General features: G+C 40.9%; 1 protein-coding gene across 2 annotated transcripts in view; it reads left to right on the plus strand.

Annotated features, from left to right (window-relative positions):
• kif26ab (kinesin family member 26Ab) overlaps positions 1-20,344 on the plus strand; it is an 87,401-nt gene that overhangs the window by 24,623 nt on the left and 42,434 nt on the right. For both annotated transcript variants that reach the window (XM_087779221.1, XM_087779222.1), the window contains exon 3: positions 14,067-14,435. In XM_087779221.1, coding sequence (XP_087635347.1) covers positions 14,067-14,435 — 369 coding nt within the window. The remainder of the gene's footprint in view (positions 1-14,066; positions 14,436-20,344) is intronic.

The raw sequence follows: 20,344 nt of genomic DNA on the forward strand, positions 1-20,344 counted from the left end.
TGGGCTTGGTTCCAGAACTGATGGTGTTTTACTGTGACAGTTGGCGGGTCCTTGCAACTAAGGCATGGTCTGATTTAGTTTCTATTTTAGGGTTGATGTCCTTGTGACTGAAGTTTGAACATCCAAACTCCTGAAACTTGGAGACTAGAACGTGACTGCAGGTTGGTCTGAATTTGAGGCTGTTTTGGCATGTTGTTCTGACGCTTTTGGGGTCTTCTGTTGTGGGGTATAGGAATTTAGGAATTGCTAGAGAGTACTAGTCTGGGTGTTAAGGCCTCTGTAACTCTGGGTCTGGATCAATTACTAGGTCCATAATGAGACGGATTTTGGATCTCTTGACATGTTGGTCTAGTGGTCCTAATTATTTTTTTTTAGTCTAGGTTGTGGTCGTGTTGTCTGGGTCCAACTTTTGGACTGGACACCAAAAGAAATTGGGGTACATGACTGGTCCAAAATGTGACTGCAAAACAGACCAGTGCTGTGTCTCAAATCGCATACTAGCGTACTAAAAGTTAGTATTTTTAGGACGTTAGTGTGTCTCAATTCTTAGTATGCGAAATTTAGTGCGCCATGCACACTAAATTGGCATACTAACACGCCCACAAAACCAGCATGGTTCGATGGACACTAACCATACTAAACAGCCGCCATTTTAGTGACGTTTTAAACGGAAGTTACGTCATATATAAATGCATATATATGTATATACTTAAATGTGTATTTTCAGCAGCAGTAGGAGGATAAACACGTCTTCGCTGCTGATACCAGCTTAAATATCTCGCGATTATTTAGATTCTCATATTTTTTCTTTATTTCTTTTTCCAAAGTTGCAAAACGTGCTGCCAGCAGGTGTCGGCGATAGCGTTCAAACAGCTGGTTGAAACATCGTTAAATAGAAGTAGAAGAAGAAGCTGTCATGTGATTTCCGGTTAGTGTGTAGCTTCAGGGTTTGATTTGAGACATACTATCTGCGGAGAATTTGCGTACTAGTTAGTATGCATACTAAACTGATGCATACTAACTTCTAGCATACTAAGATTTTGTATGCGATTTGAGACACAGCACTGGTGTCAGGATCTAGGGCTTTTTTTAAGGTATTAAGTCAACATGGGTGTCAGTGCCTTTGGTAATATAGATCTAGATGCAGGACTCATCCAGAGTATGGCTACAGGATCGGTCCTTAGTTCTACGGTCTAGAGGTCAAGGGGTGGTCCTGGTTCTGGTCCTCGAGTTGACGATTTTCAAGCCTCCGTCCGTGGTCGGGGAGAAGTTCCTGAGGATTGTGGACTCGCAGTTCCAGCCTGGTCTCGAGCAGAAGCGGGGGTACTCGCTCAGAACTCTCCCACAATTATTCTGCCACTTCAAAGTGGATCCAGCAATTACAGCGGAGTTGGCGGCGGCGGCGGCGCCCGCATTCCTGCCACATCTGGCGCCGAATGAAGCAGTTTCTTGCTGAGCGTGACCCAAAACGTCTCCTCCGACTAGAGCCGTCTGCCGGGGGCCCCGGAAGTGTGCGAGGTGTCCCGACAGCCGACACAATACCAATTTTTGACGGGCTTTGTGTGGCAACAATGAAGTTGCGAATCCACCGGTGCCAGCGTAGGTGCGAGCGAGGCGGAGGCGGGGCGTGGTTTTATCATGAAAGATGTCATTACCGCGCCGACGCAACACAATTACCAGCAATAATGGAACGTGGACGAGCACTCAGCCGCCGTTAATGAAAATCTGTTGTGTGTTTATGACGAGTCGACGCTGACGGGCTGCTGCGACGACTAATAGCGCGCGGAGATAAGCGACGCCGCAATCTGTGTTTTTGTTTTTTTTTCTGCCACTGCTAATTGAGACGTCTAGACACATTCAATTGAATCCGGGGCAGATAAGGAAGTCGCCGGAACTATCTCCGCGCGGGGCGGTTAATCCATTTACGCCCGTCGACTGCTGCTCATCAGAATTATTCTCGACTACAATTGAATCCTGGGAAAAAAAATGAGGCCAACAGGAACAAATGAGGCTGGAAGATTTTCCTTTTTTAAATCCGGTGAAACAATATTTTCTTACATGATCTTAAGGATCTCTGTTATTTTTGGTAAGTTTTATACTATTAAGTTGATTAACATTAACAGAGTTTTACTTTATCATCATAAACTCCTGGCTTGCCTTCAAAGGTCCTTTTCAAAATCAGTTTTAAACTAGAAATTTTGCATTTCCGGAAGAAATTGCTAGTGTGAATGTTGAATCTGGTGAATCTGTAAACTGAAATGCTTGAACGTATTTAATTAGTATTTAAAGAAAAAATGTATGGAAACAGTTGAAATGATGGCATAATGGAAAAAGACTGCAACCTTTTTCAGTTTATTTCAACGTCAAAGAAGAAAAGGAGAAAAGAAAAAGAAGAATACAAAGAAGGTGAAGATGAAAAAAAGGAGCAGAACTTGTAGTAGAAGGAGTAGTAGAAGAAGGAGTGGGAGTAGAAGTAGAAATATTAGTAGTGGGAGTAGAACAAAATTTAGTTGCAAAAGTATAAGTAGAATTAGTATTATTAGTATATGTACTAGAATAAGTAGTAGAATTAGTAATATAATTGGTAATATAAGTTTAAGTAGTAGAATTAGTAGTAGGAGTAGTAGAATAAGTAGTACACGTATTATTATTATTAAAAGCAGCAGTGCTATTAGAAGTAGAAAAAGTACTAGTGGGAGTAGTAGTAGAAGTAGTGGTGGGAGTAGAAGTAGAACTACAATTAGTTGCAAAAGTAAACTTGGTAGCATAAGTAATAGAATTAGTAATATAAGTAGCATAATTAATGGTAGAATTAGTTAGTAAGTAAGTAGTAGTATAAGTAGTATACATATAATTAGTAAAAGCATTAGTAGTTGTAGAAGTAGTATTATAAGTAGAAAAAGTAGTAGTGGGAGTAGAAGAAGTAGTAGATGTAGTAGAAGAATTAGTAAAAGCATTAGTAGAATTAGTAGTAAAAGAAGACTTGGTTGTAGAGGTAGTAGTATTGGTAGTAGTAGACAAAAGTGTTTTTAAAGTTGAATGAAGTTTCTAGTTGTGAGTAGATTCATTTACCGAAAGTCATGTGAATGGGGAATAAAATGAGAAAAAGATGAATAGAAGAAATAGTAAAAGTAAATAGATGATAGCCCGCATTTCGGGTACAAGCCAACAAATTGATGAAAGTTTGAATGGTTAAAATCTGTAGCAGTAGATGCAGAACAAAGTTTAGGTCAGAGAAAATGCCTTCAGCGTTCATACTAGTCAAAAGCAAAAACATTCAGGGAAAATACTAAGATGGAAAAAAAGAATGTATTTTTAATGAGTACATTTAATAAAGCAAACTTTTTTTTAAACGCACACAAATTTGACAAACATTTTTACAACGACAATAATAACAAGCAAAGGATAAAAACAAAACACGGTAAAGAAAACAGAACGAGAGACGTTGGAACAAAAACAAACTAAAATAACTAGCGTGTCGTGAGCAGGAACAGGTTCGTGTCAATAAGGGTGAAATATCTCCGTCTGCTCAGACATGTGCAACCTTTTCTCTCTGGGAGTGCCGAGTCCAAACAAAAACATCTCTAAGAATCAACCCTGGCAGGAGCAGGTGGACGTCGTCACGTGGACGCTCACACAAAAGTGATGGGCGGGTCTGAAGGAGTTGTGTGTCGCTGTGTTGCGGTGAGAGACCTGGAGTGGACCATTACCTAAACCGATTCGAGTCAGTTTGAGTAGCATTAGCATTAGCGACTAATTGTAACAACAGGAGATTATTGGCGTTTCAAGAAGTCTCATTAATCAGCGCCTCGACAACCAGGTGTGTTACCACTTGCTGTTGTGTTCTTCAGAGCGTCGACATGGTAACGTAAACACAATCACTGGCAGTGAGGTTTGGATATTTGTGTTGTTCCGAGCAACTATCTAATAGTGTGTATTGGAAGAAATCTGGCAATATGATGCGTATCATGAGAAATGGGCAACAATATAGTGCGATACTGTAGCAACAAGTATATATTCATAGTATTGTCGAGTACTTAAACTCTGGTGTTGCAGAATTTACAGACCACATGACTCTTGACGAAGTCGTAACTTCTTTTATTTGTTTTGAAACCAAAATATGTCCAAACAGCATCAGCTTTAAAAGCTGCTGGAGTCGACCGTATCCTCTCGTCCTCAGTCATCACTGTAATTCTGTGAGATTTTCATTGATTCTTTAGCCTTGCGGGGCGTAATGACTGCTGCCATCTAGTGGCCGGAAGTGTAAACGCAACAAAAAATGAGCAAACGTCGTGAATATTTGCATATTGAAAGTATCTTTATTTTACTCACATTTTATTGAAATTTAAACCATAAAAGAACTACAATAACATATAAAACATGATTTGAAGGAAAAACAATCATCAGTGCTGTTGAATCTCAATACAGTTTCGTAAAAAAAAATATTGCAACATTTCGTGACACCGACCTCGCTCGCCAGTATAACTTAGGAATTTTTTATTCCTGCTCGACTCGCCCCTCGTCCACCGTGAGCACCGAGGTCCAGCCCGGCTCAGAACCAGCACCAGAACATCTCCTGATGGGAGATCCTCGCGCTCCGAAGCTGCCTCGTTAAACAAAAGTGACGCTCAAATGCTCCGCCAGATAAGCTCGGGATTAGCCACTTCCTGTGATGTCGACGCTCGTCTGCACACAGTCGCGCCGCCACATCTTCTCCGCCGAGTCCACGTGTTTGTCTGCACCAAACATTGTTCGTCTAATTAGGACGACTGCCTCTTCGGCGGCGACACTCTCTGGAGCTGCTTTCCTGACTGGAGGAACAAACCTGATGAAAAATTCAACAGGCAGCAGGAAGCAGATGTGGATGTAAACTGCAGGTAGACGTTGAGGAGGTGAAGCCAGGGCAGCAGCATTAAATGGCACATTCCAGCAATCCCGGGGTCAAAGTTCACGCTGGAACTGAAGGGTTCTGGGTAAGGATGTGGTCACGAAGTTATGCTGTAACGCGTCAAGATCTTAAGGTCGGGAGTACGTCATCATTATCCGGGGGGTCGAGAGCTCCCGGGTCATGTGACTACATCAGCATTCTAGCAAAATATTGGTGTGATGCTAGCAGGCTAGCTTGGTTGGTTATTCACAGCCCTTCACCCTTAATAATGTTATAAAAATAGTTTATTAGTTTTGGCTTAACTTGGTTGATTTTTTTTTTCCTTCACCCATTTGTTTAAAATACAAATAAAAATTCTAGAACAGAAATTACCTAAATTATTTTTCTTAACGTTGAAAAAAACAAAAAAACAAATGGTTTCATTTAACATTTTCATTCATAATAAAAAACTGGAGAATTTTGAAACTGAACAGTTTCTTGTAAAAAAGAATTTCTTCATTAATTTAAATAAAATCCAAATACATTATTTTTCAAAAGATGAATAATTCTTTATAAAAAGAGATTAGACGAATTGTTAGAACTTTATTTGATCCCTTTGGAAAGATTCTTTGGGAACTAGAGTTCCAGCTACTGTGCAGCAAATAAAGTGCAAAGGAACAAAGAGAAATTGCACACAATTCAATCAGATTGTGAAAGAATAAATATATAAAAAAAAGTAAGATTACGTTGCCTGTTTAAATTAAGGTTTTATTTTTTTTCAATTAAATCTTTAAAAGTAACATAAATATTAGGTTTGGAAAACAATTCCTCCAAGAAATCTAAAAAGCTTTTACGTTGCAATATAAAGTAAGTTATTTAAATGATGTGTTGGTAGAAGAATGTCTCTCATGCAAAGTTGTCGATCAGTTGGAGCCAAAAGAAGCTGAAGCTGTCGAAGCTGTTGAGGACAGCGTTCGCCTGCTCCAGTCTGACGTGTTGTTACCAGCCAGGTAATGACAGTGCTGCAGACACTGTTGCTTTGTGTGGCTTATTATGGGCTGTTTAATCCCGTCAAGTCAGCAGAAAGCAGCAGCGAACATCTGTTTGATGTGACTCGATGAGACGCTCGCCTTGTGGATTCCCACAGAGCTCAACAGCAGAGCGACATCCGGAGGCGTCTTCCTCGTCTGCCAGTGATGTCTGAGCCGCAGTCATCTGACTCTGGATCGGATCCCAAGGAAGCTTATTAAATGAAATACAGACACATTTGTTAAAAACAACTGTTTATAGAGACAAAAAAATACACGAGGAACCAAATTCATGAAAAAGAAAAAGGGACCTTAACGGGTGAAGACAAGATGATCGACATCAGGGAAAGAAAGAATAAGAAAAATACACAAAAGAAAAAAAAATAAAGGTTCAAGATACAAAAAAATCATTTTAATCAGCTTTAAATTGTACAACGATAACAGTTGATGATAACTGTAGAAAAGCTGCTGCTTTTAAATAGTCAGTAACTGTTCAAAATGTTTCTGAGTCATCTGTAGTCAAGGTCAAATGACCAGCAGCTTCAGAGACGTGGTCAGATGTGGTGGCTTAGAAGGCCGGGTGGTTGGGGTGGGGGGGCGATTACGACCGCTGCCTCCTTTCATCCCCCGGGAATTGTAATCTGCCGTAATACTTTCTCCTCCACGCGGCAGCTGTGCTGGTTTCTCCTGGACTCGGAGCGCTCTACCTGTGGGAACCTCTCGTCCTCGACCCGGGGCCCATGAAACGGTCTCCTGCAGGGGGTTTACGAGTCCCCCGAAGAGGGTCGGCGTGGTCTCTCTGACTGCGTAAACAAGGGAAAGCAGTTGTTGTGTGGTCTGGAGGTTCAGTCACAGGAAGTCGTCCAGTCTCCGAGTGTGTAAACAGAGCCGGCGCTGGTGGGGAATTACCTCCATGAGGACTATAGGAACTCTGGTTTAGTTCTTAATTCACAAGACGAACAATGATGACTCTTGACCGTTATTCTCATTTTTTCTTTTTAGACAGTTTGAATAATGCAGGAGGAAGCACTGCCTTTTAACAAAGTGCCTTTGAACACAACATGGTTGTTTCTCAAAAAACAAGAAACCCAACTTTCCTGACTTCAGCATCTTGCAGAGAAAGACTTCACCATTTGAAACCTGTGAGTCCCTCATTATGAAGACGTTTTAAAGTTATTGCTTTTATAACGAACTGGCTACGCTACAGATTGGTTCCTGGAACGAAAACTCATTCTACTCCAAGATCCAGGCAGCCTTAGAGACCTGAAAACATTTGAGGTTCCCCCATCACCTTGACCATTTCTGCCAAAACAGTTGAGACAATATCCTCCCTTTTCCCGACTCGACTCCGGGTCAAGTAGTGTTCGGCCAATGGGTGAAGAAGGGCCCTTGGTGGCAAATGACCTTTTTGTAAGTTTGGCCCTACTAAACCTGATTGGGCGCCTATTTGGGGTTAAGTCTCTAAATAGTGATTTCCGTGAGACTTTGTATTTTTGTGCCAACTTCGCAACCTTGGACAACAGAACGACTCAAAACTCTGTATCGACAAAGTTCAGACGACGATCTGTGGAAATTTTGGGGGCCTCATTCTGCCGGTTCGGCCACGGTACTATACTGAAAATTGAGACCTTTGTGCCTCAACCACGAATCCACCAACCTGGGTGACCTTTCTTTCTGTCCAGCGCATCTAATTTGGGGTTAGGGAACATCATTAACTATGACCCCTGGCTCTATCACGACCCCTTTAAATCGCAATTTAATCCTTGCGTGGGCACATGCGGCGCCAACCACTGACCGTTCCCCCTTGCCCAACCTTACTTTTCGCTGACTCCTCCAATCGTTTTTTTTTCAATTTAGAATTGAATTCAGAAGTGAAATGAAAGCAACCACAGCGAGTCCCACAGAGCTAACATCTGTGACACAGCAATTCCAAGGCATCTGAGACATTCCTTTATGATCCCGTAGAAATGTGTCCTATGGGATAATAAGATCAGGAGGATGTTTTCTTACAATGTAAATTTTTTCCATTTGCATTCTAAAAATCTTCGCTTTGGATTAATGACGACTCTCGGGCAAGTGGAAGAAGTTCTGGCGCGAATGTTTGCTGATGGAATTCGGCTTCAATCGGCTCACGCTGAGCCTTTATACTCAACCGGAATAGAAAATATGGTTTCCAGGGTGCTTTACTTTCAATGGAGCGTGCCTAAAAGTCTTTCCATGAGCGAAGGGGGAAGCCTCATGCATTTCAAATAACTGTGACCCGCCTGCACATCAGAATGCGCGGCGCACGTCGGGAGATTAGACCGTGGCAGGTTGTGCAGGAGGAACACGAGCGCGAGATGGAGGCGGGCGATTCAAGAAAGTGTTTTATTGGAGCGAGAAACTCATCTCTCTGCCTGTCGCCTCGTTCCGTAAGTGGTTACGGGGGCGCTCGTTTCTGTCGGGCCCTCCGGGGTCCAGTCGGCCAGCTACCGGGGAGCTCGGGGTCTGTGTCGAGATCACCCGCCTCCATCATCGGTGTCCACACATGCGCCCCGTAACGAGGCAGCGACATCCGGCTGCCCTCGTCCCAGGAGTTGAATAAAGATCAGCGCTGACAGGCGGTAAACCAACACAGCCACCCACCACTCCGTCTGCCCTTCTCTTCCCTCGCTTGTACCACCAAATCCCACTTGTTGTCAACAATGGGGGGCTCGGGAGCAGCTCGGAATTCTTTCAGGATTGTGTAGCCGCCACACGGCACATATTTCTCTGCTGCGGTGATGCTCTTCACACCCACTTGCACCTGTCAGTCATAGATCATTGTAAGATGAACAATGCGGCTTCAGGGCTGCCGGCACTCACGCAACCGCTCGTACTGTCTGCTTCTCCTTTAAAAGTGCCAAAATAATTTGAGAATGAAGGACAAAAATAAAACTCCTGAGGTCCAAAAACATACAGAGATGGTATTCATACACATGCTTTCCCATTCATGATTAGCTAGCCACTTCCGCTCGCTCCGAAAATTTTGTTTTTTATTTGCTCCTTACTAACAATTTCGTAAGGAGCAAATAAAAAACAAAATTTTAAGTTGTTTTTTTTCAGTCAACAGAATGAGTTTCATCCAGAATATATGGGTAAAAACGACACTTTTTGAGCTAACTTGCGTTTGTTTACTAGCTAATGCTAACTAGCAATGAAACAAAGTAAAGAGATACATAGATAGAAGTGATTTTTTTTTTTTTACTGTAATATTACATTGATTACAATTTTTAAATGAATGCTATACTTGCTAGCTTAGCTTGTGACAACATCCATATTTGTTTTCATTATAAAAAATGTTTTTGAAAATGTCCTTTCTTAATAAAAAGAAAGAAAACCTTCAGGAACTTTCACGGAAATTCTTATAAATACTTAAGCAATTTGAAAATATCATATAAATAGAAGGATATATAAGGTACAAAAAATAATATCACGTGTCTAACATAATAAAACATTTACTTTTTTCTTTTCATGATATTAAAAATATATATATATAAATATATTTTATAAAATAAATATTTACGTTACGTGGAAACAGGGGCATAGAAAGACACTTAAACTGCAAATAGAAGCTAAAATAAACATAAACTAAAAAAAGGAAGGACTTTGATGGAGGTGGATATAGCTCAAGGAGAAAAGCCATCTTTGTGTAACTGATGTGTTTTGTAACTCGACACAACTATGCTTTACGCTAACACATCTCTAAATATCCTCGGTGTTAGTGTGTCCGTCTGAGTGATGAACCGTCTCCGGTGTCTTTCACCCCGAGTAGCTGGGATGGATTCCAGCAACACCATGTGAGAAGACAGAATTAGCATAGCTTAGTTGGACACCTCGGTCTCGCACGCCGCTGCCTCACTCCTCTCCAGCCACCATGGGTGTAATGATCGGCTCGGCTGAACGCCGACTTTCTTCCTCGCCATCAGACCGGTGATTGAATCATCGACCCTTCATGTCCTCATCTCCCGTGAGCTACCGATGGTGTGGCCTTCAATTTGGCCATATCGCTCTCCTCCAACACTGTCATCATCCTCATCATCCTCGCCATCATCCGCACTCGCTCGTGGCCGTGACCCTTCCCGCACTCCGGCGCGCAGACGGGTTTACAGGAGCCGCTCTAACCTCTGGAAGGCTGACTGAATAGCAGATGGGGTTCGGCTTTGTGTGTCTTTTTATTAGCTCCCCTAAATCAACAGCTAACAATGCTCCGAGGGGGAGCGGAGGGGGGTTGATTTCTTCTATCAGCGAGTGCCCTGAGGTGGGTAGAGGGGAGGATGGAGGGTAAAGGGTGAGGGTTGATGGAAGGGTGAAGTTAACTGGTCATGACTTCCCTTCAATTTCCTGCCCATGAACTGTGGATGATTCAGTTTGCACACCAAAAAAAGTACCAACTGCCACCTCTAGATTAAATGTTTGCGATTATTTTTAATCGTTATGTTAGCTGGGATTCTAGCAGGCTAGTAACAGTACACAATTAATTTGTATGATGATTCATGTTTTGTTTGGGATCTAAGGATCTACGTTTTAGACACTAATAAAACAAAGTACAGTTAAACGGATGCCAAAATATCCCCAACATATCAATATCAGCTTAGATGATACTATTTTGCGTACTATTTATCAGTGTTAAAAATACCGCTCTTTCAGACTATTAATCGCCCTTAAAATTCTATCATTTTGCCCTACGTATGAACTTGAACCTAGTACTTACTCATCTGTCAAATTATGTATTAGCTAAAAAGCCACACGCAAGGCCTGAGGGCGTGAGGCGCCATGGTATTACTCAGCGAGGCAGTGTAGTATTACTCTGCGAGGGAACATAGTATTGCTCCGTGAGGTGTCGTGTTATTACTCCCACAAGGCGCCATGCTATTACTCCGTGAGGTGCTGTAGTATTACTCTGCGAGGGAACATAGTATTGCTCCGCTAGGAGCCGTGGTATTACACCGTGAGGGTTCTCAATTTACTCGGCAAGGCGCCATTGGTTTTATTTCCCGAGGTGTCCTGGTAATACTCCACAATGCAGTGTGGTATTACTCCATGAGGCACCGTAGTATTACTCCGCGATGCGTCGTGGTATTACTCTAAAAATAAAATTCAGTTATACTTTGTTTGAGGCTTTTTATTATGATCTTCACTCATGATCCTTAAGCTTCTTATGTTGAGCAACACAAACTATTCCTGGGTCAACACAGTCTATAAAGTAGGACTGAGCTTAATGGCAATAATACGCCCTACGTATGGAAAAAATACCTGTTCATTGGCCTTATAAATTGTGTCAGAAAAATACGGTTTATTTGTTAAAATGACTAAAAAAAAGTGATTTAGTTGCACCAGGCACACAGATGGACTTTTGAAAAGGGACATGGAGGAAAAAGAAGCTTCAAACCTTTATACTCTAATCGCTGTTGCTTAGAAGTCGTCTTTGAGGGGCGTAAGCTGTCGTCGACGCATCAATATTCCACATCAGTAAACGCCTGAGATTGATGCCAGATATGGTTTGACAAACTCCGCTGTATCACATATCCATCATAAGTCGCTCCCGTTTACATCCGTTCCCCGGTCGGGATATCGTCCGACATCTGCCTTCACTTGATATTACGCCGCATTAATCTGCCATTAGCTGCCCGTCTTGCACATCAAAGTCCTCCAAGCCCCAGATTTACGAGTCTTTTCTTCTGACATCCGGCTTCTTAGCTGCTGTTTGCGCCGCTGCGTCTGCCCGCCCAAGTGTGAAGTCAGACGCCGAAGTTGTTAATAATTAAACAGGAGTACCGATAACCTAAAGTTACTCCTACAGTGTCTCTCTAAATCTCTGAGGTCGTCTAAGTAACATTCCTGAAGGCCATGGACGCCTTGTTGTTGAAGCTCTGACCTCGACCAAGACACTGCTGATGACTTTGACCTCCGTCACAGGACCTCACCTCGGTGAAAGAGGCCAGTTTGTCACTTAAAGTGTTGTGTAGTCCAGTTAAGTGGGTCATACTGAACCCTGAATAGCCGCCAGAGCAACAAAAGAAAGAGGAGTCTCACCCTGTACCTAGAAATACACACGATTCCATCTTTAGATGTCAGCCTGTTGATAAATACTAGAGTATGCTCAGTCCTTCTTGGGTGTCTTGACGACCACACAAACCGCATCATCACTCATCCTGAACTACAGTACCGGTAGCGCTAATGCGGTCTCTGTGTCTCGGGGGTTCGGCTCTATTAAGTGTTCCTGCGTTAGTGCCGAGGATGATTGTTTCTCCTCCTGATCACCTCCGAGGGTCCAGCAAGAAAAAAAGAAAAAAAAAAAAGGCCTCGTAAACATTTACGTCTGGTTCTGCTGCCTCTTTATGCCACTTAAGAGACGACTTCCTGTCTGATCGATGCGCGCAAACTTCTCTCTGGCTCGCTGATGAACAATCCTTCCGAGTCACTTCTTTTTTCCGGTGAGTTGTGGAGCTAGTAGGTGTGTGCAGCTGTTGTTATCTTTCGCCGGCAGCGGCAGACACCCGGGGGTGGGGGGGGGGTCTTCGAAGACTCTGGACACTGTCGCTGATGGTTTTATCAGATGGAAACGACAACGATCTCCAGCTTTGATCAGGAAAGCAAACAGATTTGTGACGTCCGTGGGGACGATTCTTTTGAAAACCTCTGGTAAAGGTTTAGTGAGATATTACAGCGTCAATATTTCTGCAATTTTCTACATTCTCACACAGTTGGTACACTCTTAAAAGACCTACATCATATTAACAACATTAAATACTTAATGGTTACTCACCATGTATAAAATATTACAGCTCCTCTGATCAGGCTGCCTCCCCACCCTCGTCTGTAACTTCGTTTTCCTCGTCTTTATATACTAAAATGAAGATTAATTAACCTGTAATGGTTAAGTTCAGGGTTTTTCACAGGTCAGTGACGGTGTCATGAGACAGAGCGACCAATTGGCTGAGTTGGAGGAAACATGTTTTGGTTTATGGTGTAGAAGAGAGTTGTTGTTGTCATTGTTGTTTGATCAGCACTAAACGAGAATTCCTTGTCTGTGCTTTGGTGTTGGTATCAGTTACCAAAGAAAGTTCTTGATACTACAGACTGTACCATAGCCTTGTCAGTCGGGAACGCTATGATATATTTAAATATTCAGTACTGAATGCAAAAAGAAATCAGCGAAACGGCGAGAATGAAAAGGTGAAAAAGCGATGTGACAAGGGACCACTGTACCCGGTACAAAAAAAGCGGATTTTGATGTATTTTTCCTTATTGAATACAGATATTCAACATGTCTTTGGTATAACAAAAAACAGTGATGTAGTGGTTAGTGCTGCAGTCTGACAGCATGAAGGTTGTAGGTTTGATTCCTATTTGAGGAAACTCTTGGAATTGTTGACTTGGACTTGGTTTGTTTTGGGGTTTCCATGGTTGCACTCTGTTTTCCTCCCAACAACATACATGTGTTAATGTGTAAATCAATAGGTGTAAACTGTGAATGTGTGTCTAAATAGTTCTTGGTCTATATACTGTATGTGTGAGCACATTAGGAAAAAAAGAATGAACAAATGAAAAGCTTAAACAGGGGAAGATAAAAGTTTCTCTTTGTATAATCTTTTATTTGTCCCAGAAAGCAAAAATACATTGAATCCATATTAGTCAACAAAGTAAGTAAGTAAGTAATATTTATTTATATAGCGCTTTTCAAGACCAGGGTCACAAAGTCAGGCAACATTTATATCTAATACTGAAACAACATTAAACAACAACAAAGTTGGATTATTAACCAATTCTAACAGTGAATCAACATTTATTCTACTATATATATGTATTAAATACATTGATACCAAGCTCTGGCCCAACTGGCAACAGGTGTCCAAATTCATCCCTTTGTCGTATGTTGAATTGACGTCAAATTTTCTACATTAAAATGGTTACAGTAAATCAACATTAATATAACAGTGGTTACTCAAAATCAACCAAAACTAACCAATCTGACTAATAATCGACTTTGAATCAATGTCATTTGCTATCAGGGGTATCACTTTAAAAACAGAAACTTATCCGTACTTTCCGAGAAACATGGCCTTTTGTTTTGATCCAGTCGTACCAGTATGTTGTTCTCCATGTATAAGTCGAACCCTGAACCAAACCTCTCTCTCTCCTCCCTCCAGGATCCAGGATATGCAGCTTCTCTACTGGACCAAACCAGCAGCGACGCTCCCTCCAGCTGCTGCCCTTTCTGCTTCACCCCGCTCCACCAGCTGAAGCAGGAAGCTCTGCTGACCCTCCATCCTCCCACCAAAGCATCCCCTTCTCTTGCCAAACCGTCCTCGAAGAACCAGACTGTGACGGACGCGGCTGTGGTTCCTCTGGGGGGGCCGAGCCGAGTCTCGCACTGGGCCCAGAGTTCTGGCGCCAGAGTGCAGGTGACGGTGGCCGGAGCACAAGCGAGCGGGTCCCCGAGCCCGGTTACCATCCAGGCTCAGCAGTACCTGGAGGGCATGTGGAGGGTCAACAGTTGTCTCCCTCAACCCAGACTGGTGCGTCCAACCCTTTTATTCTGCTTTTACTATAACAGATTAACCAGACATGACTTATCGAGCTGTTATTATGCAGTTGTTGACGAGTCAGTGTTCAGATGTTTGTGGCTGCTGTGGTAGAACTTCCTCAAACTGAACTTATATTTCTTCCTTATCATTTTCAAACATGTGAAACTAAACTGAACAACTCGTCTTCTAACTCAACTAAAATCACTTTCCGACTCACTTTACAACTCTAAAACTCACTCAACACTTGTTTTGAAGCACTGTTTTTTGTCTCACTCCCTCTCAGTGAACTCATCGCTCCAGATTTTTTAGATTACTATCTACTTCAAGCTGTTACTGTAATGAAAAACCTGAGGAAATTGACGTGAAACGTGGTCCGTGTGTAGAATTGCTGACGTAATGATAGTTATACAGTATAAGTGCGATGATCTTCTTTAAGATGGTGTTTAAATTGTGTTGTTTCAATGTTTACTGGAACCACTTAACTTGTGTAGTTGGAGCTACAGTTGTCCCCCTTCATCAGGTGAACTAAGCAGATCCATTACAGCTGTTAAACTAACCAAAGTCGACGTTCCGATGGTCATAACACCGATATTTCGGAGAAAAAATAACTTTAAGATAAGTTTGCTAACGATTCTGCCGCCGAAGTCGCCGGGTCACGTCAGTCGTTTCACCCCAGACGAGGTCGAGACGACGTTTTTTCCGGGTGAAGAACAACTTCATCGAGCGCGAGCGCTGACCTCTCATTCCTCAGCAGTCAAGGAGCCCAGGCCTGGGAGGGGTCAGAGGTCAGGTCAGCACTAATCTGCTGACCTCCGCCTCAAGGCCGGTTCAAATTACCGCCCGTAACTCTGCTGTGACGCTGAAGAAGTCGCTATGATCAGATTTGGACGAAGTTGTGCCTCATTTTTTCTCATTTTCTGGAAGACTCGTATGTCCTTTTATGGTCACTTCCTGCAGGAATACATTTGCTGCAACAATAACCGCAATAAAACAAACGATACAAATACAACCAAACAAAGGAGCAATAATTTTCGAGGGCAGGCAAACAAAAAACAACCAAAAAATTGTTACATTTTAAATTAAAAAGACCCTTTGCCTTTTGATCCTGGTTTCTTAGTTTTATGTACAATTTCACAACTATATAATATTTATTTATATTGTTTTTATGAAAAGTTTTCTTTTTTAATTTCAGTTAAAAATCTATTTTTTTTCAAGCCAGTAAATATTATTATTTTAGATTTTTATTTTCCCTTTCCCCCCTACAAATTGTATTTTTAAAAAGGAATTCAATTATTTTGTCTACAATTTTTATTTTCACTACTGAAATCACACAAAAATTGAATTACTTTATGGTGAAAAATACCAAAGTCAGCTCAGAAAAGAAATAAAACACAAGTAAAAAAGAAAATAACTTTGTAAAGGCAAAAAGGTTGAAATGAAAAAGCAATTTTGGGGACAAACAGAAGAAAACTGTTTTTTAAAAGGTATATTTGTCAGAAAACTGTAATAAGAAGAATAAACGAATAATAAACTCAATTTAAAACAGTTATTTGACGCATTATAGCTACTATATATAGGGGTGCTGTTGCATCAACTCAATGAAGACACTTTTTTGGGCGTCCGGTCTACAGACTCAAGTGGGTCAATTTTTGTGAATGATTGGAGATCTAACGTAACACAAGGGTCATAAACGCCATTAACAAAAACGGTCAAAACACTTGATGACAGTGAAGGCATCGCCGACTTCCCTCCAAGTCTCCAGAGCGCAACAGTGTGTGTGAGCGAGTCAGTCCGTCGACTCTGAACCTGAGCCACTTCAAACTCAGAAGTCTGAGGATGAAAAGTGAGTCGCCCTCTCGCGCCCGCCGGCGTCTCCATATATGGCGACGTTGAAGGCTCTTCCAGCGCAGACCTGAAAACAACACTTAAGCTCAGGAGCGACTCGTTATGAGCTTTTAGAAGATGATTAAATAAAGACTTTACTACAGTCGCCTTTTGTTTCAGAGAGTCTGACTCGAGCTCCCACGATCGCTGAAGGAACACGCATCTCCTTCTTTTAATTTACTGTATTTTCTGCTTTTTAACTATTCTTATTTGTTAGTTTAAAACCCTTCAGCACAACACAGTTCAACACAGTTCAAGATCTTAGATGTCACTAATGTAATGGAACTGGAATCTATTTTTTATCCAGACTTGAAAAAGAGGCATTAAAAAAGCAGAAGCCTCTTTTCTAGGTTTGAATTTCACATGTGACTCTCTCTGCTGGTCATAATCTTCTGGTCCGTCCTTGTCTGGTCCACACATCTGGCATCACGTCCAGCAGCTGTGGAGCTGCAGCTGGATGGACGTTCGCCACGCGGCCCCCGACAAAGAGTCCAAATTTGGTGAATTGGATCTGAAGTACGGAATCAAAGATCTTTTTTTTCCCCGTCATTTCTGTCACTGCTGCAGCTGCGGTCGAGAGGCAGCTTCATGTTCCTCTCAAAGTCATGCAGCGTTCGTCTGTTGCCACGGCAACCGCTTCAACTCTACAACCTCTCCATCTCGGCAGTGGTCGATGTAGACTTTGTTTTTTCCTCTTGAACGCAGAAAAATCTTGTTTAAACAATTATTAAATGATAGAAACATGAATAACAATTAAGACTTGAGGACAAGGAGTAAAAGCTGAACAACATAAAATCCACAATATATAGAAATACAAATTTATAAAAATAAAAGTGTTATTTAATTAACAAAATTAAAAAAATAAAACAATAATAATGTATACAATGAATATATATATATATATATATATATATATATATATATATATATATATATTAATTAGAACATTGACAAAAAGTGAAAGTGAAAATTGTCAATATAAGAAAACTAACACTTGAACAAATATAGGTTAAAATACCAATAACAATGATAACATTAAAAATAAAATACAAAAATACAACTTTCTAAAATAGTCAAAACATCAGAATAATGTAGGATAACTAAAGGAACGATGATACATTTGTGTTACTTAACAAATATACTTAAAATATTTCCATTAAAAAAAAATGTTATAAACTGTAAGTCAACACAAAAGAAGTGCAAGTAAAAAAATCATGAGATTAAGATTCAACAAAACAAATTATAAAGTAATCTGGAAAAGCTCAGACAGAAAATTATAATAAAAAAATAGAAATAAAACGTAAAAAAAAGTGCAGTTACTTAGTAAAAGAGAAAATAAATTAGGGCTGAAAAATTCACACAAAATGGTTGATTGAATAAAAAAGAACAATAAAATAAAGAACAAAACCCTTAAATAACAATATAATAAAATCAACTTTCCTAACCAATCCAACAGAACCAACATAATCTCAGTTCAGAAACGTACTTGAGGTCCGCGAACAAACTGTCATCAAGACGAGCCGCTGACAAGATCATCGTCAATGACATCGTCTGTTAGTGAGTCCAGACGCTCCAGCAGACGCTCCATATTAGCGCCACCTTGTTCAAGTTAGCTGTAATTGAGGCTAAAGTTCAGCAGCGGGCGTCTAGAGAAGGGCTCTCACCGAAGGGGGCTCAGGGTGGTCCGGGGGAGCTGGAGGGTGGGAGGTCGTCACCGGCTCTGAGAGCTGGAGCTGCCTAATGACCTGGCGAGGGGATAGAGCCGCACAAATTGGGCCCGTCCCGAATCCTGGCTGTCCCCGATCCGTCCTCCGCCGGGAATCACTATTTTAAATGCAGCGAAGTGTGTGAGTGTCCAGCTGTCCCTGCAGCTCCCCTAAGATCCTCATTTTCAAACCACTCTTCGGCTGATGGTGAGGCGGACGGAAGCTTCCAGATGCTGCTGAAGCGACGCTCAGGATAAGAACTTTAAGGGCCGAGTTTGTTCCCTAAAATAACTGAAATTTTGGGCTGAGAAGGTAGTTCTGGCTCCGAGGAGGACAGACCTGCCCAGACTTAAGAGAACACAACCTTATTTGGTCAGAAACTTCTTCATCACCACTTAAACTGGAGAGTGAAGATTAGAAAGTACGCAGGAACATCAGGAAGTCGTCGTCATACTTTTAAATTTAAACATTTATTTCTTAAAAGGAATTTCTTTCTTTCCCAAAAGTTTTATTTCTTTCTTTAGAGAACAAAAATGAATTCACATTTTATTTGTATTGTTTTCTAACTAAAATAATGTTTATTAATAAGGAGAAATTCAAGAGAAACTATTTCTGCACATTTTTTCTTTCAGTACTGACATATCACCTTTATTTTTTATTATCTCAAAGCTCACTTGATATTTTTCCCCCTTTTTTTCAAATTGTATTATTAACTAAAAAAATATTTAATTATTATTATTATTATTATTATTTTTAAAGAAACCATTTTCTGCACATTATTTTATTTTAATAACTGACAAACTAATCTCCATTTTTTAATGATTTTAAACACACTTAATATTTTTTTTCTCTTTTTCAAAAATTGCATTATTTAAAAAATATTTTTTTAAATTAAATTCCCTATACATTTTTTTTTAAAACAAAATGATTTCCCCCACATTTTTTCATCCTCACTATTTTTAATTCCATTAAAATCAAAATAAACTTTTCACAATGTTTCACAAGTTCACAATTTTGTAATTATTCCCGACCCAGCCGAATAATTTTTGAACAGCTATATCTAATTTTCATTAATAAAATATGTATATGTTTCATTAAAATGAACAATTATTCTAAAAAACATAAATAGTTTTATTTAAACGTCAATAACAATATTTTAATGTGAGATACTCTTGAATGCTAACTGTTCAAGCTAACGATGATTCCAAAATAACAAAAAAACATTAAAAACTGATCATTAGATCAACAGACATTGTGTTATTTTCCTCCTATCACTCAGTTCTCCTCCCGGACCTGGAGACTGTCTCCTCATAATAACTTCATGAGCCTTCAGGATGATTGGTGGTTCATATTTTCAGCTAAAAATATCAGCGGTGATTTAATACGGCGTGAAAAGGATCTGCAGGTCATGCTAACAGCGGCGCGGGGGCACGTGAGCGCCGGGTCTTAAGTACGTCCTCACTTCCTGATGTATGGCCTTCACATGTCGGCCAGCGACGTAAATAGTTCAGCTGTTCCGATCGCGCTGACAAATGCCAGAGCGAGACGGTCGCACACTTCTTTAAAACAAGATATTTTAGTCGCTCCGATCAATCTGGGCCACAAACGACGGTAAACATGTGCGAGCGAAGCTGCGGCTGCTGCCTTCAAGGACATCGCTGTTTACACAATGTTCCCGTGTCACAGTTATAAATGTTTTCAGAAGAAACTCGCCGCTTTATTTATTTCCACGGCAAAGAGCCGCGAAACCCGTTCTTGTCAGACGCTATTGATCACGGTCGCCTGGACGAGCTGGCGGCTCCGCTGGAGATTAACCTTTCGTCGGGTGTGTCGCCACGAGACTCGGAGTCACGGCACGACTTCGTTGGGCAACAAATAAGCGGCTTTGTGTCGCTGCGATCGCTGGATCTCGATCCCAGGAGTTCAGACAAACATCTCTAATATTTAGTATCCTTTTCTGTCAACAAAACCCAGTTCCTGTATCACACAACCTGCACTGAAACTAGTTTGTACAAGTCGGCAACAACAAAGTGGTGATGACAAAGTTGAAATAGCAAAGAAATGATTACAAATATGGAATTACAAAGAACTATTACAATTTGGTGATTACAATAAACTACAATAAAATCAAAGCAATTAAAAATAAGTGATTAAAAAGAAAGTAATTAAAAAGGTGCGGTTACAAAGTGGCAGTTACAAAGATCTTATAACCAACTGGCAAAGTAGCAATAATAAAAGGGCCCTTACAAAATTGCCATTAAAAAGCTACGGAACACAAACTTTTGAATAAAATGCAGGGAACACAAAGTT

This window comes from Callionymus lyra, chromosome 18 (assembly GCF_982586985.1).
Source record: "Callionymus lyra chromosome 18, fCalLyr1.hap1.1, whole genome shotgun sequence".
NCBI lineage: Eukaryota > Metazoa > Chordata > Actinopteri > Syngnathiformes > Callionymidae > Callionymus > Callionymus lyra.